The following is a 19,270-nucleotide window of genomic DNA, read 5'->3' on the forward strand; positions in this document are numbered from 1 at the left end:
AGAGAAAATATTGGGATGGATTAATCAAATACTTTAATAATCAACTGAATTTTGAAAGTATTTGCATCTCTCAATTTCCACGGCAAGTGCTATTTAAGCCTCTACATTTAAAAAGCTTCAGTAGGCCAGGCGCAGTGGCTCATGCCTGTAATCCCAGCACTTATGGGAGGCTAAGGCAGGCAAATAGCTTGATCTCAGAAGTTCGAGACCAGCCTAGGCAACATGATGAAACCCTGTCTCTACTAAAAATACAAAAATTAGCCGGGTGTGGTGGTATGCATCTGTGGTCCCAGCTACTTGGGAGGCTAAGGTTGGAGGATCACTTGAGCCCAGAGGCTACAGTGAGCCATGATAACACCAATGCACTCCAGCCTGGACGACAGTCAGACCCTGTCTCAAAAAAAATTAAAAAATTTTTTAAATGCTCGACTAAACTACTTTAATATTAAGTATAAGGGAAAACATCAACTATTCTATAACAGAGAAACATGCGATGTCAATTACTAAAATATAATTGTCCAGTTAAATATTCCAGCATTCCAGGGAAAAGTATTTTCTCTACCTAACCTGTGTGATATTCCCCAAAACACTGAGGAAAGAGGGCGGAGAGAGAATCAGAGTCCTGGTCATACACAAACTAGTGGCATTTGAAATTGATTTAACACACAGACTCAACCATTATGCATAAACTACACAAGGAAACATTTAAGACAGTTTTTATTAAATACAAAAGCAAAATAAGCTCTAAGGAGTAAGGTAGGGCTACTTAAGGGCATTTTCTGTGGACAGCGGGTACAGCACCATTAAGGTTAGCTTAGATTTTAACAAATCATGAGCAGAGACAGCTAACTACATGTTATGTTTCTCTTAGTAGTTTTAGGGTCTGCCTAGTAATCAAGAAATTTTACTTCTCCAGAATACATGAACATGGTAACCAAAGAAATGTAAATATTTAGAAAAAGCACTACACAATAAAATTATGAGATGCAATTCTTATGCATGTCAAGATGTTCTCTACATCTTCTACAATGTGCATTAACAAAATTAATGCAGATAAGACCTTCACTCCAACCCCAAAGATCTTACATGGTTAATACTATTTTCCAAAATCAGGAGAACAAGCTGCAGTTACTTCTTTTAGATATTTAGCTTTAGAACTTTGAATTTCAAAGTAAAATTGTTATAAGAAAGCTAGTCAATATATTTAACAATAGAACCACTCTTTTACTTTTGACATCATTCTGAGGTATTAATTCAGAACCATCTTCCAAGCTATACTGGTAGCACCACAGACTTACTAGCTGCTAGTCATACTGCAGATCAATGATTGGTTTGAGCAAAGGAGCTTAAAATGATCTAAGGCTAGCATGATTAATAGTTTCCAAAAAGGATGAACAAGAGTACTTTTACAAGCAATGCTAGATAAGGTATCCATGTTTTTCTTTCCCCTAAAGAATGTTGTTTTAGAATATTTTTGCCATCAAAATTTCTGATTTACAATCATAATATACAACTGATTGAGAGATGCATATTTATGGATGTTAAATGATATAAATAAGTAAACTAGACACATACTTTTAAATATAGATCATTATTTGAGTGGACTTGATACACTGCTAGGATATAACCACACCTAAAGTGAAAGCTCACCCCTACAGGGTATAAGTGATACACAGAAGTCATTATTTGCACCATGGCAATATTCCATGAACTCTATTCATAAACATAGAAGGAAAAGAGAGGTGTTGTACAAAGGAAAGTATTTTGCTGGTTTCAAAGCACATACAACTTTATTTCCTTTCTATGTAAATATTTGACATAGCTTAAAAATACATTGATTTGGGGAGCAGAGAAGAGCTCTATGAGAACTGTTTGCAGGAGTGGTCATCAAGGTGAAAACACTGAATTGGCTTTAAAAAAGACACACACTGCAAACTGCTGTGTACTTTGTTGCCATGTGAGAGACCATTATCTGGGTACATGAACTTGACTGGTAGGTCTGTCAGTTCATGGTACAATCAATGAGGCTAGGAAACTATTACTAATACTCGATCCATACTTAAGTCAAAAGTGGATGGTCTTGGTCATTTCCTATCACTTCCCTTTCCCACGAAAAATAATTCAAACTTCAAACAAATTAGCAGTTTGTCCATAGCCTGGGACCAAACCCTCCTCTACCCTGGAATAAGGAGTGAGGAATATCATTAAGCATTGAGAAAACTGTCAAACATCATTAATAATATTTGGATATGAGTGTTCAAATAATTTCTACCCCATACCTCCTTAGTATTAAAGGGCCATATTGCCACGATATAGTATTATTACTCAGTAAAGTAACTGCTAAACAGACATTTATTATGTTAGGGTTTTAATTCAGGACAATCTGTGGTATCCATAGCAACAAAAAGTTGTTGGTATAGATATAACCACAGTGTTACACTAGATGCAATAAAATAGACACAAACGGGGAAAACAATTTCCTAGAGCTAGAAAGCTTTTAAAGATAAAGCACATAATACCAAAAGTAACTGTAATAAGGAAAAAAAAAAAAAAAAGAGTACCTAAATGAACAGCTGTTGCTGCACAGGGAATGTTTAACACAAACTGAATTATAAACCCAGGCTAACCATGCCTCAGCTGAACCCACAGGAATAATAGGCTAGGGCCACCCCAAAGAGATTGATGTGGAAAATAAATCCAGAGCAATGAAAAGAACAAGTCGGATATTGTCAGATTCAAGTATTTTGTTTCTGCTTTCTCTTGGTAAGTGATCTAATTCATAAAACACTGACATGGTAAAAGTGGGTAGACATTAGGAGAGCAGGTACTCAATCTTTTAATCACTTACATGCCTAGGAACTAACAAACTACCACAAAGATGGGTGAAACTCACTGTCAATCATCTTTGAGGAATCAGCTGAGGACTACATATCTTATTTGGGAAACACGAGAAAATGGCTTCCACAAATTCCAACCAGTAAACTTACTCCTGGAGAATATTCTGGAATAGATTATTAAAAGGATGTTTGTTAACACTTACGAAGGAGTAGTGTTTGCTAAGAGAGGCAGGGTTCACGAAAATATTTTGACAGGAATACTCAAGTAACAGCCCCAGGAAACCCATCTGGATTATAGAAGACTTGGCCAGGTCTTGCATGATCAGAAAGTCCTTGTGAACAAGAAAGAAAAATAAGTGCATGCTGATGTAATCAGGTGGACTGGAAACTGAATGACTGCCTGTGCTCAAAGCATGAATCTTGAGAGCCCAGCAAGTACTCAATAAGTAATTTGTTACATGAACTTACGAAGAGTCAGATCCCTCTAGCTCTCCAGACTGTAAAATACAAGGTCTTTAAAGCTTTCCTTGTTATGGAACAGTTTGAGTCTCTTCAGTCTTCTGGTTCTACATCTCTTCTTCAACATACTCACCCCCATTACCCAGAATAGTTAACAGCTACTCTCTCCCAACCATAGGAAAGCACTGAAATAAAGCATTTTTCACTAGTAGAGAATAAAACAGCATCTAATCCAACAAGTTCATAGAGTAAGATTTCCACAAACACATCCATAAACTTCCTTGATCATGTGAAATTTCTATATATTGGTTCTCTTTCTTTTGATCCTCTTCTCAAGAAACTTCCGAACCACTTATTTTATTTTCAACTGCCTTAACTTCCTCATCCCAAATAAAGCACAAGATTTATTTATGCTTATGAAAACATGCAAGCCATAATTTACCTGCCTTACAAGCAGCAGCAAAAACTCAAATTTACAAGCCATTTTACCTCAAAACTGACTGTTCCAAAAAGGAAAAATAAAAGTAAAATATTTTAAGTGCCACCATAATTTTTCTTACTCGGTAAGAGAAATGATGATGTTATGCCATCCACATTTATGAATCTTGTCAAATGACAAAAGAGGTTAATGTGCTCGGCATTTAAAAATTTTCCTTTTTAGATCTAGGCATGGTATTTTTCAGAAAAACCATAATGTAGTACTTCACTTTTTAAAAAATGACAGCAACATGTCTTTATCATGGATTAAGCAAGTTTAAGAAATACTATTTTTAATCTCAAACAATGCACTGAAAGTGAGTCTTAATTTCAGAGTTTTATTGTATTGCACTAAAGGAACAGCAGGATGGTTATACAATTTTCTCTCATTCAGTTTTGAAAATCTGAAGTACCTGCAAATTCTTAAGAATACCTTTACCACCAGATTAGAACAGTAAGCATAATAACCAATTTCTTAATAAGTAATGTCTTACAAATAAAAACACATTTAAAATAGCTTTAAATGCATTCTTCACAAGTAATTCAGCATATATTTTTATATCATGTTTACTTATGCTTAAGAATTAAAGCAAGTATATTTATTACTCTGATGGAAATATGGGAAATCTCTCATTCATGCAATATACAGGGATAATATTCAAGCGAAGGGAAAATTCCCGCTTTTTATTTTTGTAAATGTATCCATATATAATCATCTACATGACAGATGAGGAAACCCATGAAGTTTCCCACTAGTCAGATATACATTTTCAGTTCATCAGAAGCACCTGATATCTACAGCTAATTTATAATTAGATACTGTTTCAATGAGACCAAAATGAGCCCTACAAGTTCCTATAAACAAAAGCTTCCAATGTACTAGGACAGTCAGTAATTAATGCATCATTCAGAGGATTATGGCTGTTCCTTAAGAAGTGCAAGTTCAAACCTGTCAACACCAGAGGTAATCATTTTATATTAATTTATACATAATACCATTTAAAATCTTTATCCGAGTATAACATATGAAAACAGTCTTTCCACAAGGAAAAAATGTGGAAACATTTAAAAAATAAGGAGTCATTTTTTAAAGTAACTGATCAGATTCCACAGGCTACTCTTGGACAGGATCTTGCTGGATAGAATCCCTTCATTTGGTGGCTTTTTGCATGCACTTAACTGGACCAATTCTTCTGTGTGTTGTTCTAAGAGCTCACCAAAACATAGATCATGCTGAAAAGAAGAAAAAAGATGTTAATTTGAACATTCCTAATTATTAAAAAAAACTCAGAGCATGAGAGAGTATGCTTTATATAGCAAACTAGTATCACAGAAAATGACAAGACTAATGACAAGTTCACAGTGATTTTAATTTGCATTTATGGACTGTTGCCTAACATAGGACTTGGCTCAGTGCATGTGCTGTAGTTGTCCCCTACTCCCTTCCAATTTTAGCAAGTAGAACAGCACAGCTGAAAGCTTAATGGGGGATCAGAGCTTAGAGAAGCCATCCAAACATCACACACTCTGGAGTCGTGTCTAATAATAGAATGAGCATCTCTGGAGGGCTCACTTTACGCCAGGCCCTGTTAGGTCTTTTATATACATTACCTCCCTTAATCCTCCAAGCAGTCCTAGAAGGCAGGTACCATGTGTATCCCCACTGTATAGAAAGGAATGATCAATCAAGGATCTTTCCCATTACAGAAAGGATCTAAGCAATAGCAACTTTTAGGAAGCAGTTAAAAAAGAAAAGGGGGGAAAACAGCAAAATAAAAGGCAATGACCTTTTGATTTAGGTTTAAGAACTGCCAAGGGCAATTCTACATAGAGTGATATGGGAACCGCATAGGGGCATGGTTCAAAAAGCACGTATCTCTAAACAGAAATACAAAGGAGTTGAACAAGCTCGATAGACAATCTTAAAACAGAACAAATGTCCTGGTGCTACCATATCCTGGTGAACATTTTCCCACAACTGCACATCTCCAACTTTATCATTTATTCAATCATTCATTTCATTTCTTTCATTCAACAAATATGTTTGAAGTGCCTATCATATACCAGCCCGTTCCAGACATTTGCTATGGAAACTTACGAAATGAAAATTAACAGGAAATTAAAATGACACGTAGAATTTCACTTTTCAGAGCATTTGTTTCATAGATGAGTAATATCTGCATATGCACTAAAGGATACTCATTTTCACAGTAATAGCTTCTAAAAGCATAAAAATACCAAAAATACCTTTTTCCTAAATTTCAGTCTAACCATTCATCTTTTTCTATGATGGAAACTTATGTATGAAGAGAAATATGAATATGAATATAAGCCTATCTTAGCAAGTTTTCAAATAATTAAAAAGAGAATGGAAGCTTATGCTGTTTTTTTAAAGCTTACAGCTTTTTTGGAAATATTCTGAAAATCAAGGAGAAAGCCCTCTCTAGTTGAGTATGTATTAATAAAAAAAGAGAAAGTATTTTATATAAGTGATTTGTAAAAGTATATTCACATAGCTTAAAGAATATATAATTCTATATTTAACAGTGTCCTTTTCTAGTTTTAATAAGCAGTCATTTCACTGCACCTACAACACACCTACAGCAGTGGTTCTCAACCAGGGCAATTTTGCCCCTCAGGACATCTGGCAATGTCCAGAGACATTTTTGATTGTCATGAGGCGGGCAGGAGGGTGCTAATGGCATGTAGTGGGTAAAGGCCAGGGATGCTGCTAAATGTCCTATGATATACAGGACAGCTTCCCACAGAAATTCCCACACAGCCCAGCACCATCAACAGTGCTGAAGTTGAGACACCCTGACCTAGAAAAACAATGAGTCCATCAGAGTATAAAACGAAAAAAATCAGGCTGGGCGCGATGGCTCACGCCTGTAATCCCAGTACTTTGGGAGGCCAAGGTGGGTGGATCACCTGAGGTCGGGAGTTCAAGACCAACCTGGCCAACATGGTGAAACTCTGTCTCTACTAAAAATACAAAAATTAGCTGGGCGTGGTGGTGCATGCCTGTAATCCCAGCTACTCAGGAGGCTGAGGCAGCAGAATCACTTGAACCTGGTGGGACGGAGGTTGCAGTGAGTGGAGATCGCGCCACTGCACTCTAGCCTGGGCAACAGAGACTCCGACTCAAAAAAAAAAGAAAAAAAATCAGACACTGCACCACCCTGTAAGGTAGAACTACTTCTTTCATTCATACCACTCAAATCAAGCAAATCAGAAAATAAAGGGCAGAGCACACCACTTACGAAGAATGATAAGGAAAAAATGAAACATAATGTCTGGAGAGACCCTGAAGACAAGCAGAAACTTCTGCAAACTCAAACATCCCCATCCTTCAACGACATCACTTTGCCATGGAGAATGAGGACCATCCTTTACTGACTGAATGTGTCTGAAAACTTATGAAGCAGCATCCCTGACCAAACCTTCTGCCTCTGATGGCAGGCTGGTTTACTGCCTTGACAAGCACCAGTGTGGGCCACGCTGAATGTGTGTGAATTTGCTGGTGTGCACCATGCACACTTAAGACACTAAGTTATTCTTCGAATGGATTTTAAGGTGTGAAAACCATAATGCCTGCAAACTTTTAAAGCAGCAAAGTGAAAGCATATTTCATTTTACCTTTTCAACTTACCCGTATAGGTAGTAAAAAAATGCTAGAAGATAAAAAGCTAATTTGCACCATCCTTCCTTCTGACAATATGCTAGAATATCTGCATTCATGATGGTTGTAGGGTCATAGAGTCCTGGGCCACTCATCACTGGTCTACTCATATACCTGGAATAAACACAGTCTATTAGGCATTCAGAAAGGGCAGCAAACGTTCAGATAAGAAAGCAGGTCTTTCTTCTAAAACATCTGTTACGAGAGGTGGTCCATACAGGGAAGCATTCTTTTACTTATGGGTAAAATGCTTTCCTTTTACCATCTTAATTTTAAAAGTAGAGCCCCTAAATGAGCAGAATGAGATAGCTAAACAAGTTTCATCTAGTCTCTGCCTTTTCAGAAATCCAAGAAAAATAGGAAGAACTGTAAAAAGAAAATACGTGTTTTGTTTTTACTTATCTTGACATAATTTTAGACTTACAGAAAAGATATAAGAACCTTTCACCCAGATATTCCAAATGTCCATTTTTACTATATTTGCTGTCTCCTTCTCTTTCTCATTCTGAGTACTGTTTTTTTTGTTTTGTTTTTTTGTTGTTGTTGTTTTGAGACAGGGTCTTACCCTGTCACCCAGGCTGCAATATAGTGGTGCAATCTTGGCTCACCACAATCTCAGATTCCTGGGCTCAAGCAATCCTTCTGCCTCAGCCTCCCAAGTAGCGGGGACTACAGGCACACGCCACCATGCTTAGCTAATTTTTTTGTATTTTTTTGTAGAGAGGGGGTTTCGCCATGTTGCCCAGTCTGTTCTCCAACTCCTGAGCTCAAGTGATCCACCTGCCTCAGCCTCTCAAAGTGCTGGGATTACTGGCATGAGCCATTGTACCTGGCCCTGAGTAAATTTTTCTTTTTTTGAGACAGAGTCTCACTCTGTTGCCCAGGCTGGAGTGCAGTGACACGATCTTGGCTCACTGCAAACTCCACCTCCCAGCCTGAAGCACTTCTCTGCCTCAGCCTCCCAAGTAGCTGGGTTTACAGGCGCCCACCACCACTACTGGTTAATTTTTGTATTTTTAGTTGAGACAGGGTTTCACCATCTTGGCCAGGCTGGTCTTGAACTCCTGACCTTGTGATCCACCCACTTCAGCCTCCCAAAGTGCTGGGATTACAGGCGTGAGCCACTGCGCCCGGCCAAGTACATTTTTTTCTGAATCATTTCAGAGTCCATTGTAGACCTGATACCAGTTTACTTCTAAATATTTCTTCAGTATATGTCTCCTAAAATCAAGGGCAATAAGGTTTGACATGCCTATTTAAAACAAAAACTTCTTTTTTTTTTTTTTTTTTTTTTGAGACGGAGTCTCGTGGTCGCCCAGGTTGGAGTGCAGTGGCGTGATCTTGGCTCACTACAGGCTCCGCCCCCAGGGGTTCATGCCATTCTCTTGCCTCAGCCTCCCAAGTAGCTGGGACTACAGGCGACCGCCACCTCGCCCAGCTAATTTTTTGTATTTTTAGTAGAGACGGGGTTTCACCGTGTTAGCCAGGATGGTCTTGATCTCCTGACCTTGTGATCCACCCACCTCGGCCTCCTGAAGTGCTGGGATTACAGGCGTGAGCCACCGCACCCAGCCAAAACAAAAACTTCTAACTCTATATACGGCAGATATTACTATGGAAGTTATAAAATATTATCTTTTACAAATAACCAAAATTAGTCATAAACACAGAAAGAAATTAGACACATACTGTACATTTTGACTTATCTGAAGTTCAAGGACAAGCAAAGCTAATCTAAGTTGATAGAGGTCAGTGGTCTTGGGAGGTGTGGAGGGTAACTGACTAAGATGGGGCACAAGTGAATGCTCTGGAGGCTACAACTGTTGTGTATCTTGATCTGGGTGGTGGTTTAACAGGTGTATACATATGTAAAAATTCATTGAGCTATATACTTCAGACTTGTGCACAACACTAAGTTATACTTCACTTTTTTAAAAAAATTCCTTTAAAAATAAAGTAAGCTCTATAAGAGGTATTGAAATAGTTTTTGTTCATCCACTTGATTTTTAAAAAAATAAATGCCAGCTAACCTTCCATTTTTATGTAGATGACTAGCATGTAAGATAACCATATCAACCACAGTATATTTAAGTTTTAATTTAAAAAAATATTAAAAGTGTATCTAAATATTACCTCCAAATATGATATGCCAAGAGGGGCATATTGAGACCCAGTGTAAGCCACTCTGCTGCACAAAGAAACATGACACAGAAGAAAGCATGGATGAGGTACTCTGGGAGTACAAGCTGGAAGGAAAACACAAGCCAGTTATCAAAATGCCTCGCCATTAAGTCAACTGCTAATCTGAAAAGCAGGTGGCAACCAAGTTTCCATAATGAAAAATCACTGTTTTCTTAGACTCAGAAATAAAAGATGCTACTGAGTTTTATTTCCATGTTTAACTTTTTACCAAATAGGATTACAGGCAAACTGACCAGAGCATATAGCTTGCACTAATAGTAAGATACATGACTTAAAATTCAAAGCTCAAATTCTTGGAGTAATAGATCAAACTACATGAAGTTACCACCCAGATTGTTAAACAATTTGCTAGTCAACTAGAATACTTTTTCTTTTCACCATTCAACAATGATAGAAGTACAAAAATGAGATATCTGATCACATGCAACATATTAAAAATTCCACAGAAACAAAACTCCCCTTTAGAATTTTACATATCAGTGTTTTTAAGCCTTTAACAGAAACCAGAAATGCTACATACACAATATTTAGCAAACCACATTGCATTCCCACAGAAGTAATTTTTTAATGGAAAGCCAATCAGCCAATAATCTCAGCACAGTGAGGGGAAGAACACTAATATGCACAAATGTAAAAGATTTGCTTTCTGCAATGTAGGAGGGAAAAGACTGAGTTCTTAACCATGAAATTAGGATTTTCCAGGTTCCCAAGTTCTCATTCTTAGGTGGCCTTTCCATTTCTTTACCCCTGCTTGCCAACAAAATGCTACAGACACAACAGAAGACCAGTAGAAGCTCAGAACCCAAAAACAAAATAAACCTTTTGGTAGTAGGTAGTATTAAGTGAAGAAAAATTAATTCAAGCAAAATGCTTTTTATAAAATGACCAGGAGTTAATGCTTTATGTTAAATTATCTTTCTCATCCTTAGGATTTCAGCCTGAGGACTTTGTTAAATAAAAATACCAAAACCTCTCATTGCAAGTTTCAGCCAAAGTATCTCCTGTAAGTCACAGCTACAAAGCCAGTTTCTCAATGTTTACTTCATACCAAATGGAAATCATATGAATACTTATCATCAGATCACTCCTGAGGGGAAATCATGGCTGTAGATATTGTAATCATACTACATACTCAGGCCCATTTTCTCATACTCCCAAATTACTCTTTCCAATTTAAAGCTGTAGAGGGAACTTTTTAATGAATACTATTTAAAAAAAAAAAAAAATCCAGGTAAACAACTCATCCACACCACTAACCAAATATTTTCTACAAACTTAAGCAATACAATAACAAAAGATAAACTCTGCATATGTACCCAAACTTCTAAATAACATTTAAGCCAGCATCTATTTAAGATCAAAGTTCTCTAAACAAGAAAAGGGCCATAGGACTCTGAAACTCAAGGACTACAACCAGAACAAACCAAGAAAAATATACATTCTATTAAGAATTCCACTAGAGTTGCTTTTATAATACTTCTTTAAATTACAGACGTTGTCTTTAAAATATAAGCCTATTTCAGCCCTAAAAAGCCAACTGATATCTAACAAACAAATCCTCATGAAAGGTTTTATCCTACACTTACAGACTGAAGTATGGAAAGAATGATTTTGAAAGCATGACCCCCTCCCGCTCTTAATATTATTTTAATAAAAGTGTTAATTAAGATAATCTACAACTCTACCAGTTCTAATATGAAACAATGTCATTCTCTCCCTTCTCCTCAAAAGGAGTCCAGAAACATTTACCATCCAACTCTCTTAAAAACCAACCTTCTCCGAGCATTCTTTAATGATAAAATTTCCCAATAAGAGACACAAAAATTATTCAATTTAGGAACCAAGGTTCAAACAGAAACTAGTATCCAGAAAAAATACCTCATGCAAATATGGCTGAAATGATAGCATTTAAACATGCAAAATATAATATTCTCTTGTTAAAGTTCACAATTTAAAACATAGTGATATTTGTCTTCCCCCATACTTTGGCAGAACTGTCAAAACAAATTTAAATAGGGAAAACTGTCAGATGCACTGCTATTCAGCCAATTATCGGCACCCTATCCAAAAGGCAACCTGTGCTGCTATAAAAACGTCCTTCAACCTCCTGCAGCATTAGGATGTCCCAAGCACATGTCTCTTCTCAGTGAGACTTTCTTTCCATTAAGGAAAGCCAGGAATCGCACATTACCTGTTAAAATGAAACCTGTCCCTCCTAAATTTACAATACGTTAGGAAAATACAAGAACTTGAGCTTCAAAAATTAGGCTGTCTTGAATTCAAATTCTGACTCTATCTTAGCTGTATAACATTTGGCAAAGTGCTTTAACCTGGCAAAGCTTCAGTTTACTCTCCTATTCATGAGATAACAATATACCTACCTCAGGATTGTCATGATAATTAAATTTAAAAATTCAGGCAAAGTGCTTAGCACAGAGCCTAGCACCCAGTAAAATCCTCATCTGATTTCAGATATTTTTACCTTCATCATCATTTGGTTATTTGAAGTAATGAAAAGACAAACAGCATAGAATACTATTAATAAACAGCTATCAAAAGGGGAAATTTCAGTTTCTTCATTTCCTGGTAACAACTTCAACTACTTAGGTTAAGATGTTTTACAATTAACACTTAATACTTTCCAACAGAAGGCAAATTCATCTTCTTATGTCTTGTTTCATAAAAGCAAAGAAACAGCTAATAAATTAATACTTTTAATTGTACCTACATCAACTCTTATTGTAACAGTTCTCTAAAGACAAACTAGAAATCTCTTCCACCATCCACATTTATCTGGGAAACAATAATAAAGTACCAAACTAACTTTCTAGATGCTTTTCCAAATAAAATCCCTCTAGCACACTAGTGCTAGTACACTAGTATGCTAGACAATTAAAATCTACACAAACTCTCCCCTTCGTTAAGTAATTTTTAAAGTTGAATTACTGTATTTTATTTCTTGAAGACATACCCACTGCTTTCTTATAAACAACCAACCTTTCAATTACTGACCAGTCAGGCAAAATCAAATACACAGGCTAAAGGAGTATCTTCCTAAATGCAGTCAAAAATACAAAAAACAAACTGAGTACCCTGGTGTGCGCCTGTCATCCCAGCTACCCAGGAGATTGAGGCAGGAGGATCACTTGACCCAGGAGTTTGATACGAGCCTGGGCAATATAGAGAGACCCCTATCTCAAAAGAAAATTTAAAAATACATACATATTTTTTTTTTTCAAAAACCCTAAGCACAATGGAGCTACATTATCACTAAATTCATGATGACTCAAAACTTAGTGTAATTCAGGCCTGTTTTAGAAACAGAAAGTAGATACACACTAGAAATAACTACACAGACATTTGTATACAAATTGTTATCTGCAAAATTATGGCACTCTAAGTCCAAAGAATGGCATTGCTGCGAGATCCCAGAGCCCCCAGAACAGAGCTATCCACCTAACAGGCTCTGAAAAAACATCAGCTGAAAGAATGACTCATTTATTCCAGAATATGCAAACCAAAGATAAAACTAGATATGGCAGATAAGTCCACACTAAAGATTTCACTCACATACTACCTCACAATAAGTCACAACCCGAGAATCATGTCACCATCTATTAGTCATTTTATGTTAACCAACTTTCAAGTACTGCACCAAATAATTTCATATAGAAGTGCCTATGGCTATAACATAAAAAAACGCATACGCATTTAACAGCTTTCCCTACTTGACTGGGCCAGCAAGCATATATTTGCATAAAATATGAAATTTCATGAAATCATAAACCTCAACAGGCATATGAACGAGCACACTGAACAAAACGTTACAAATACAAATGCCCTAACCCTCCCCATGAAATGAATATAGCATTAAAACATTTAACTAAAAAGCAGTACACACCTTTAATGCAATTTTGACTCTTTTAATCTTTTTGACCTTTTCAACTGTCTTTGGCCGACAATGTAAAAAGCAGATTGGAAGAATGTTAGTATGACAGCTGACAAGATCACCAGCAGATTAATAATAGAATAGTCAAGCATGACAGGAGAAAGAAGATTTTTTAAATTCTGCCTATTTCAAAAAGTACAAATATATTATGCTACTCAGAATACTGGCCATTTTCAAATTACATCAAGTTAAAAACAAACATTTTTAAAATCTAAAGATAAATCCTATATTATAACTTACGGGATTCAGGGTATTACACTGGTCTATAGGATTCTTGTAATCAGTCTTCAGCTCATCAAATGCTATAATCTAAAATAAAATTAAAACAGTTAGGATCACTCACTTTAATTAAAAGCAGCAACAAACCTGCCCCATCTTCAAATAATTATTAAAGTTAATAAAACAAGAACAAAAGTACACCAAGATCACAAATACCAATTTACAGTAAACTCATATATGACAAAAAGAACCAGAATGCGATTTAAAGTGAAAGCACTCTTATCTCAGTATCACTAAAATTTGGTATTACTGTAATAAATACCTTCAATTTTCAATTTCTTCAATGCCTCTGCTCAAGTTATTTCAACTTATCTCTACTTGAAATAATCTTCTAAGTAGAAAAATCATTTCAACTGTTTATCCAAATTCTTCTTTATCCTAAAAAAAAACAAACCTTCCTATGTCAACTTCTTTCTGCAGGCTCTCCTAACTCCTTTGGGCAGAAGTAATTGCATCCTTGTCCACATCTCCACACAGCATGGGACTCTATAATGCCATCGATACAGCTTTTCTCACACTGGAGTGTGATATTTACACACAGGTCTGTCTGCCCCTCTACACTCTCAGGGAGAAGGACCATTTTTATTTATCTGTGCATGCTCCTCCTCCTTTGGCACAATGCTCAGTGGGACACTAGAGATGGACTTGAACTCTTCAATGTGTTCCCATTTGTGCCCAAACACATACATTTCTAAGGATGCTTTTGTCCACACTCTGGAGGAATATGGCTTCAACCTCAAGGGTCACTAGAATGTACATTAAGAGTCAAAATAGGGACTCTGCACCACTTTGTGGCATCATTTCAGGTGACAAAGAAAGAAGACAAAGGCAGCAAGTTGATGGGGGAGCCATTTTAGTTGTTAACACTACTCACCCCAGGGACACACAACCTAAGCTACCCTTCCCCTAATGAGTTAGGAATAGTATCTTTATATGTGAAAGTGTTGCTCAATATTATCAGTAATCAGTAAAGTTGCGTATTTCCATCTTTTAACATGACTATTTCCCTGTTAAAATTTAGATTCATAAAAAGACGGTTTTTTTAATTTCTAGAGTTCTATAAAATTCACCAACCTGCCCTAATAAAAACTCCAACCAAATAGCAATAGAAGGAAAATAATAAAACATTAGAATGTAATCTCTGAAAGAACAAAGATTGTTGTATTTACTATTATGTCCCGGGGCCTAAAATATAAAATACTGCCTGGCACATAGTTAAGTGTTCAATAAATATTAAATGGAAGGAGGGGGTAAAAAAATAGCACTAGGGATTAAAAAAAAAAAAAATGCAGAACTCACCGGGGGGATTTCCCTTGGCTAATGACACCTAACACAAATGTTAAAAACATAAATGTGTAATTAGAAAATACTAATTTCTGATTACTTATGGACATTATTAGTCTGCTACTTGACGTCAGCCGTGGTATATAACCCCAATGCATTTTAGTAATAAAGCTCAAGACAAGGATCATAATCCTAAGTACTTGTCTATAACAAGATCCAACTTAACAGAATACAAAACTTGTCTTTAAAACTGACATTTAATTGGACATTTTCTTCAGGTGACTTCAAGGGAATTTTTTTTTTTTTTCTCGAGACAGGGTCTTACTCTGTCACCCAGGCTGGAGTGCAGTGGCACAATCTCGGCTCACTGCAACCTCCACCTCCTCGGTTCAAATGATTCTCCTGCCTCAGCCTCCGGAGTAGCTGGGACTATAGGTGCATGGACTACAGCCACCATGCCTGGCTAATTTTGTATTTTTTGTAGAGATGGGATTTTACCATGTTGCCCAGGCCGGTCTCAAACTCCTGAGCTCAGGTGATCCACCTGCCTTGGCTTCCCAAAGTGCTGGGATTACAGGAATGAGGCACTGTGCCTAGTCACAGGGATTTTTTAAGTATGTTGTTGAATGGGTTTCTCTTTGAGTGCTATAGGCTAGAGTTTTTGAACCTCTTCTGAGAAGATTCTTTAATGATTTTCAAATCTTTTTGCAGCTATGTGGCTGAGCAAAGACACCCACAAAATTTCCCACAGAAGTATAACAAAAATAAAACAGCTAAATCCCTAAAGATGCCCAAGTACACAATTCAGGATACCTTCCAATTTGGTACACATCTTTAAGGAATGACTTCTAAACTTTTAATTTTTCAAACAATCTATGCTCCCGACTCTATTCTCCACAGAGCATCAATGACATGAATTAGGACTAAATTGACAGATATAATCATCAGCATAAAAAAACATTCTCTAATACAGTGATTAATATAAATAAGATTTTTGGAATGTAATTTAAAAATTGTAAAATGAGTCTTCTGAAAGATACTTCAACTACCTGCTAGAGTTTGGTTTAACTCCTCCAAATCTCAGGTTGAAATCTGATCCCCAGTGTTGGAGGTGGGATCTAACGGGAGGTGTTTGGGTCATGGGAGCAGATACCTCCTGAATGGTTTAGTGTCATCTTGGAGGGAATAAATGAGTTCTCCTGCTATTAGGACCCAAGAGAACTGGCTTGTAAACAGCGCCCGGCACCTCCCCCTCTTTTTCCTTTGCTTCCTCTCACTATGGGATCTCTACACACTACTCCCCAACCACGAGTGGAAGCAGGCTGAGACTTTCACCAGATGCCCAGTCTTACAGCCAGCAGAATCCTGAGGTAAATAAACCTCTTTTTTCTTTGTAAATTGCTCAGCCTCCCGTATTCCTTTATAGCAACACTATAAACACTATAAAGGAATGGACTAAGATACTATCTAAGATGATAAACATAAGGTTATATGGATAATAGAAAAATTAAAACTATCTATTTATTTAGGATTGTTTCCAAAAGGATACTAATTCTCTGAAGAAATCCCTAAGCATAAAAGCTCTCCATGAATCTGTGGTATAATTTTTTTTTCATTCTATAACACGACTTAAAATTATTTATTTCACCCAGACACGCATTCGTTTAAGCTGAAATTAAATCACCCATTTTTTGAAAGTGCAGTTCAGGTTTTCCTTAAGCCAAACACAACCTGGTTCAAAACGTAAAAATGTGAAAAAGCCTACCCCACCGCTCTAAGAATCCCCATCATCCCAGAAAAAAGGAACACCCATCAAGCAGAGAGTGACTTAAAGCTACATCTACAGATGGAATGGAACCACACATTTTCTTTTTTTTTTTTTTGAGACGGAGTCTCGGCCCAGGATGGAGTGCAGTGGCGCCATCGCGGCTCACTGCAACCTCTGCCTCCCGGATTCAAGTGATTCTCCTCCACCTCAGCCTCCCGAGTAGCTGGGATTACAGGCGCCCACCACCATGCCCGGCTAATTTTTTTGTATTTTTAGTAGAGACGGGGTTTCACCATGTTGGCCAGGCTGGTCTGGAACTCCTGACCTCGTGATCCTCCCGCCTCGGCCTCCCAAAGTGCTGGGATTACAGGCGTGAGCCACTGCGCCCGGCCATGGAACCACACATTTTCATCAGAGGCCTACTAAGGCTGAGCTAGTCTGTATCCCAAATTATCTTAGGTATTGTTCTTCCATCAAAGCAGGGCTGAAGATGCTCTTCAAATTACTGCTCCTACTGACAAGCATTCTGAGGTAGCAGTTATTTCCGACACAGTTAATAGCCTACACAAGTATTCCTGATTACAATAAGCAGTCAGGTCCTAAAATAATTATAAGCATAATCACACTGCTTAGCAAAAAGGAATGGATTTGTGATATGCTTCCACTTTTGACACTTTTTTGCACAAGACGCTGATGCTGTTTAATCATTCTGCCCCTCCGCATGTTTCATAGAAATCCTTGTTACTGGCATGATGAAACCTGATTTAAAATCTACATAAGAGTGAACGTGGTCATTCAAATTAAAAGCAATATTCCAGAAGGTACTGGAATATGGGGAAAAGAGAAGCAAGTATGAGATAAATTTTTAATGAATGATTTCCAGAAGGCTCTCAATGCTTTTAATTTTGTTCTAAAGCAACAGAAATTCTTATCTCTGTAGAACTATGTCACAGGGAACTTACGACTTTTTCCTTAGAGGGACCAGTAAGGCTGTGCTTCCACTCTGCAATAGTGATGATGATGTGTGTAACAGAAATAAATACTGCCCCAGAAAAGCTTAAGGTTTCTGAGCATCTCAAAATCAAATGAAAACTCCCTCTACTAAATCAAGCAATCCTGAATATAAGAGTGGCTTGGAAAGCTGCCGGTTGAAAGTCCAGCGGTCAAGTATGATTTGGTGGGGGAAACGCGGACATGCAATCAACAAAGTAATCAATCGAACTTGCATCAAAGTTCACCAGGAAACAACAATCTGGAAAAAGAAAAAAAAAGTGATTTGATTTGAAGAGCACCCAACAAGTGCTGAAAAGTAGAGTTGGAAATTCACCCTAAGTAGGTTACATTTTGGCCACAGTTCTGTGGAAACCCTAAAAGAAAGCCAATCTATATTAACAAAAATTCGGAAAACTTCATTCACACTACGCCCGTACCACCGCGCCGTCGACATCCTCCCAGGGGATGCGGGGCCTTGGGCCGGCAGAGGTCCGTGCGAACGCAGCGCGGAACCGCGGGCGCCCGCCTGGACCGCGGCCGCCCCACCCAGTCGGGGAGGAGTAGCGGTGCGCGCGGCCTGTGCCGAGACGCCGCCGGCGCATCCACCTGGCGACCGCGCGCCCCGGCTCCTCCAGTACCCGCGGCCCCCAGACCGCGGACGGAGGGCGCGCAGACCCTTCGCCGCGCGGCCCGTGCCAGCCGGGCCGCATCCCCGGCGCGCAAAGCCCCGGCGGCCGTGGTGGCCCGGACCGCGGGCCCGGGGCGAAAAGAGGCTGTGTTGCCGCCTCGCCCTCCTTCCCCCAGCCCCAGCTACTCACGTGCCAAATGGCGAAGAAGATGAGCGCGGCAGTGAGCAGCAGCGCCAGCATGTAGCAGAAGGCCGCGAACGTGAACGCCATGGCTGGGGAGGAGGAGCGGGGAGCGGCGCCGTTGCCAGCGGAGAAAGGCGGCGCAGGGCCCTCTGGGTAAAACCATTCACTTCCCCCGGGCGCAGCCACGACCGCCGCAGCTGCCGCAGCGGCGCCAGCCCTCTCAGCGCGCCTGCGCACTAGCCCAGCCGCCCCGGCGCCCTCTGATGGCCGGAGTCTGCGTTGCACTGACATTGTCCGCACAGTTGATTGATTTTTCCTTCCTTCTTGCGTTTATTCTTTCAACAAATATTTATTGAATGAATGCCTAGTTTGTTACAGGTACCGCGCTTCTCGCTTCAGATACAAAGATGAATAAGATAGTACCTACACTGAAAGAACTTAGTATAGTACCGGAAATGAACACCTAAATAAATAATTACGTTATTATAACCCCGTAAACGGATGTGTGTGGGATGTTCTGAAAGGTCG

The 19,270-nt window shown here is 38.4% G+C and overlaps 1 protein-coding gene across 1 annotated transcript; it reads right to left on the reverse strand.

Moving 5' to 3' along the window:
- Positions 1 to 4,091: 4,091 nt before the first annotated feature.
- Positions 4,092 to 19,032, reverse strand: CNIH1 (cornichon family member 1). Its single transcript, XM_054449086.2, has 5 exons — positions 18,749 to 19,032; positions 13,847 to 13,915; positions 9,589 to 9,701; positions 7,426 to 7,569; positions 4,092 to 5,006 (listed from the first exon to the last, which is right to left on the reverse strand). The coding sequence occupies exons 1-5, from the start codon at positions 18,827 to 18,829 to the stop codon at positions 4,979 to 4,981; spliced, it is 435 nt and encodes a 144-aa protein (XP_054305061.1). The 5' UTR covers positions 18,830 to 19,032; the 3' UTR covers positions 4,092 to 4,978.
- Between the last annotated feature and the right edge of the window lie 238 nt (positions 19,033 to 19,270).

The sequence above is a fragment of the Pongo pygmaeus genome, chromosome 15 (assembly GCF_028885625.2).
Source record: "Pongo pygmaeus isolate AG05252 chromosome 15, NHGRI_mPonPyg2-v2.0_pri, whole genome shotgun sequence".
Classification (NCBI taxonomy): Eukaryota; Metazoa; Chordata; class Mammalia; order Primates; family Hominidae; genus Pongo; species Pongo pygmaeus.

Bases quoted from the DNA above. Each gene is read 5' to 3' on its own strand.
- CNIH1 (XM_054449086.2), bottom strand. From the start codon at position 18,829: ATGGCGTTCACGTTCGCGGCCTTCTGCTACATGCTGGCGCTGCTGCTC. The intron at 13,916-18,748 runs GTGAGTAGCTGG...ATTTTATTTTAG, and splicing joins TCTTCTTCGCCATTTGGCAC to ATTATAGCATTTGATGAGCT. The intron at 9,702-13,846 runs GTAAGTTATAAT...TTTTCCTTCCAG, and splicing joins AGTGTAATACCCTGAATCCC to CTTGTACTCCCAGAGTACCT.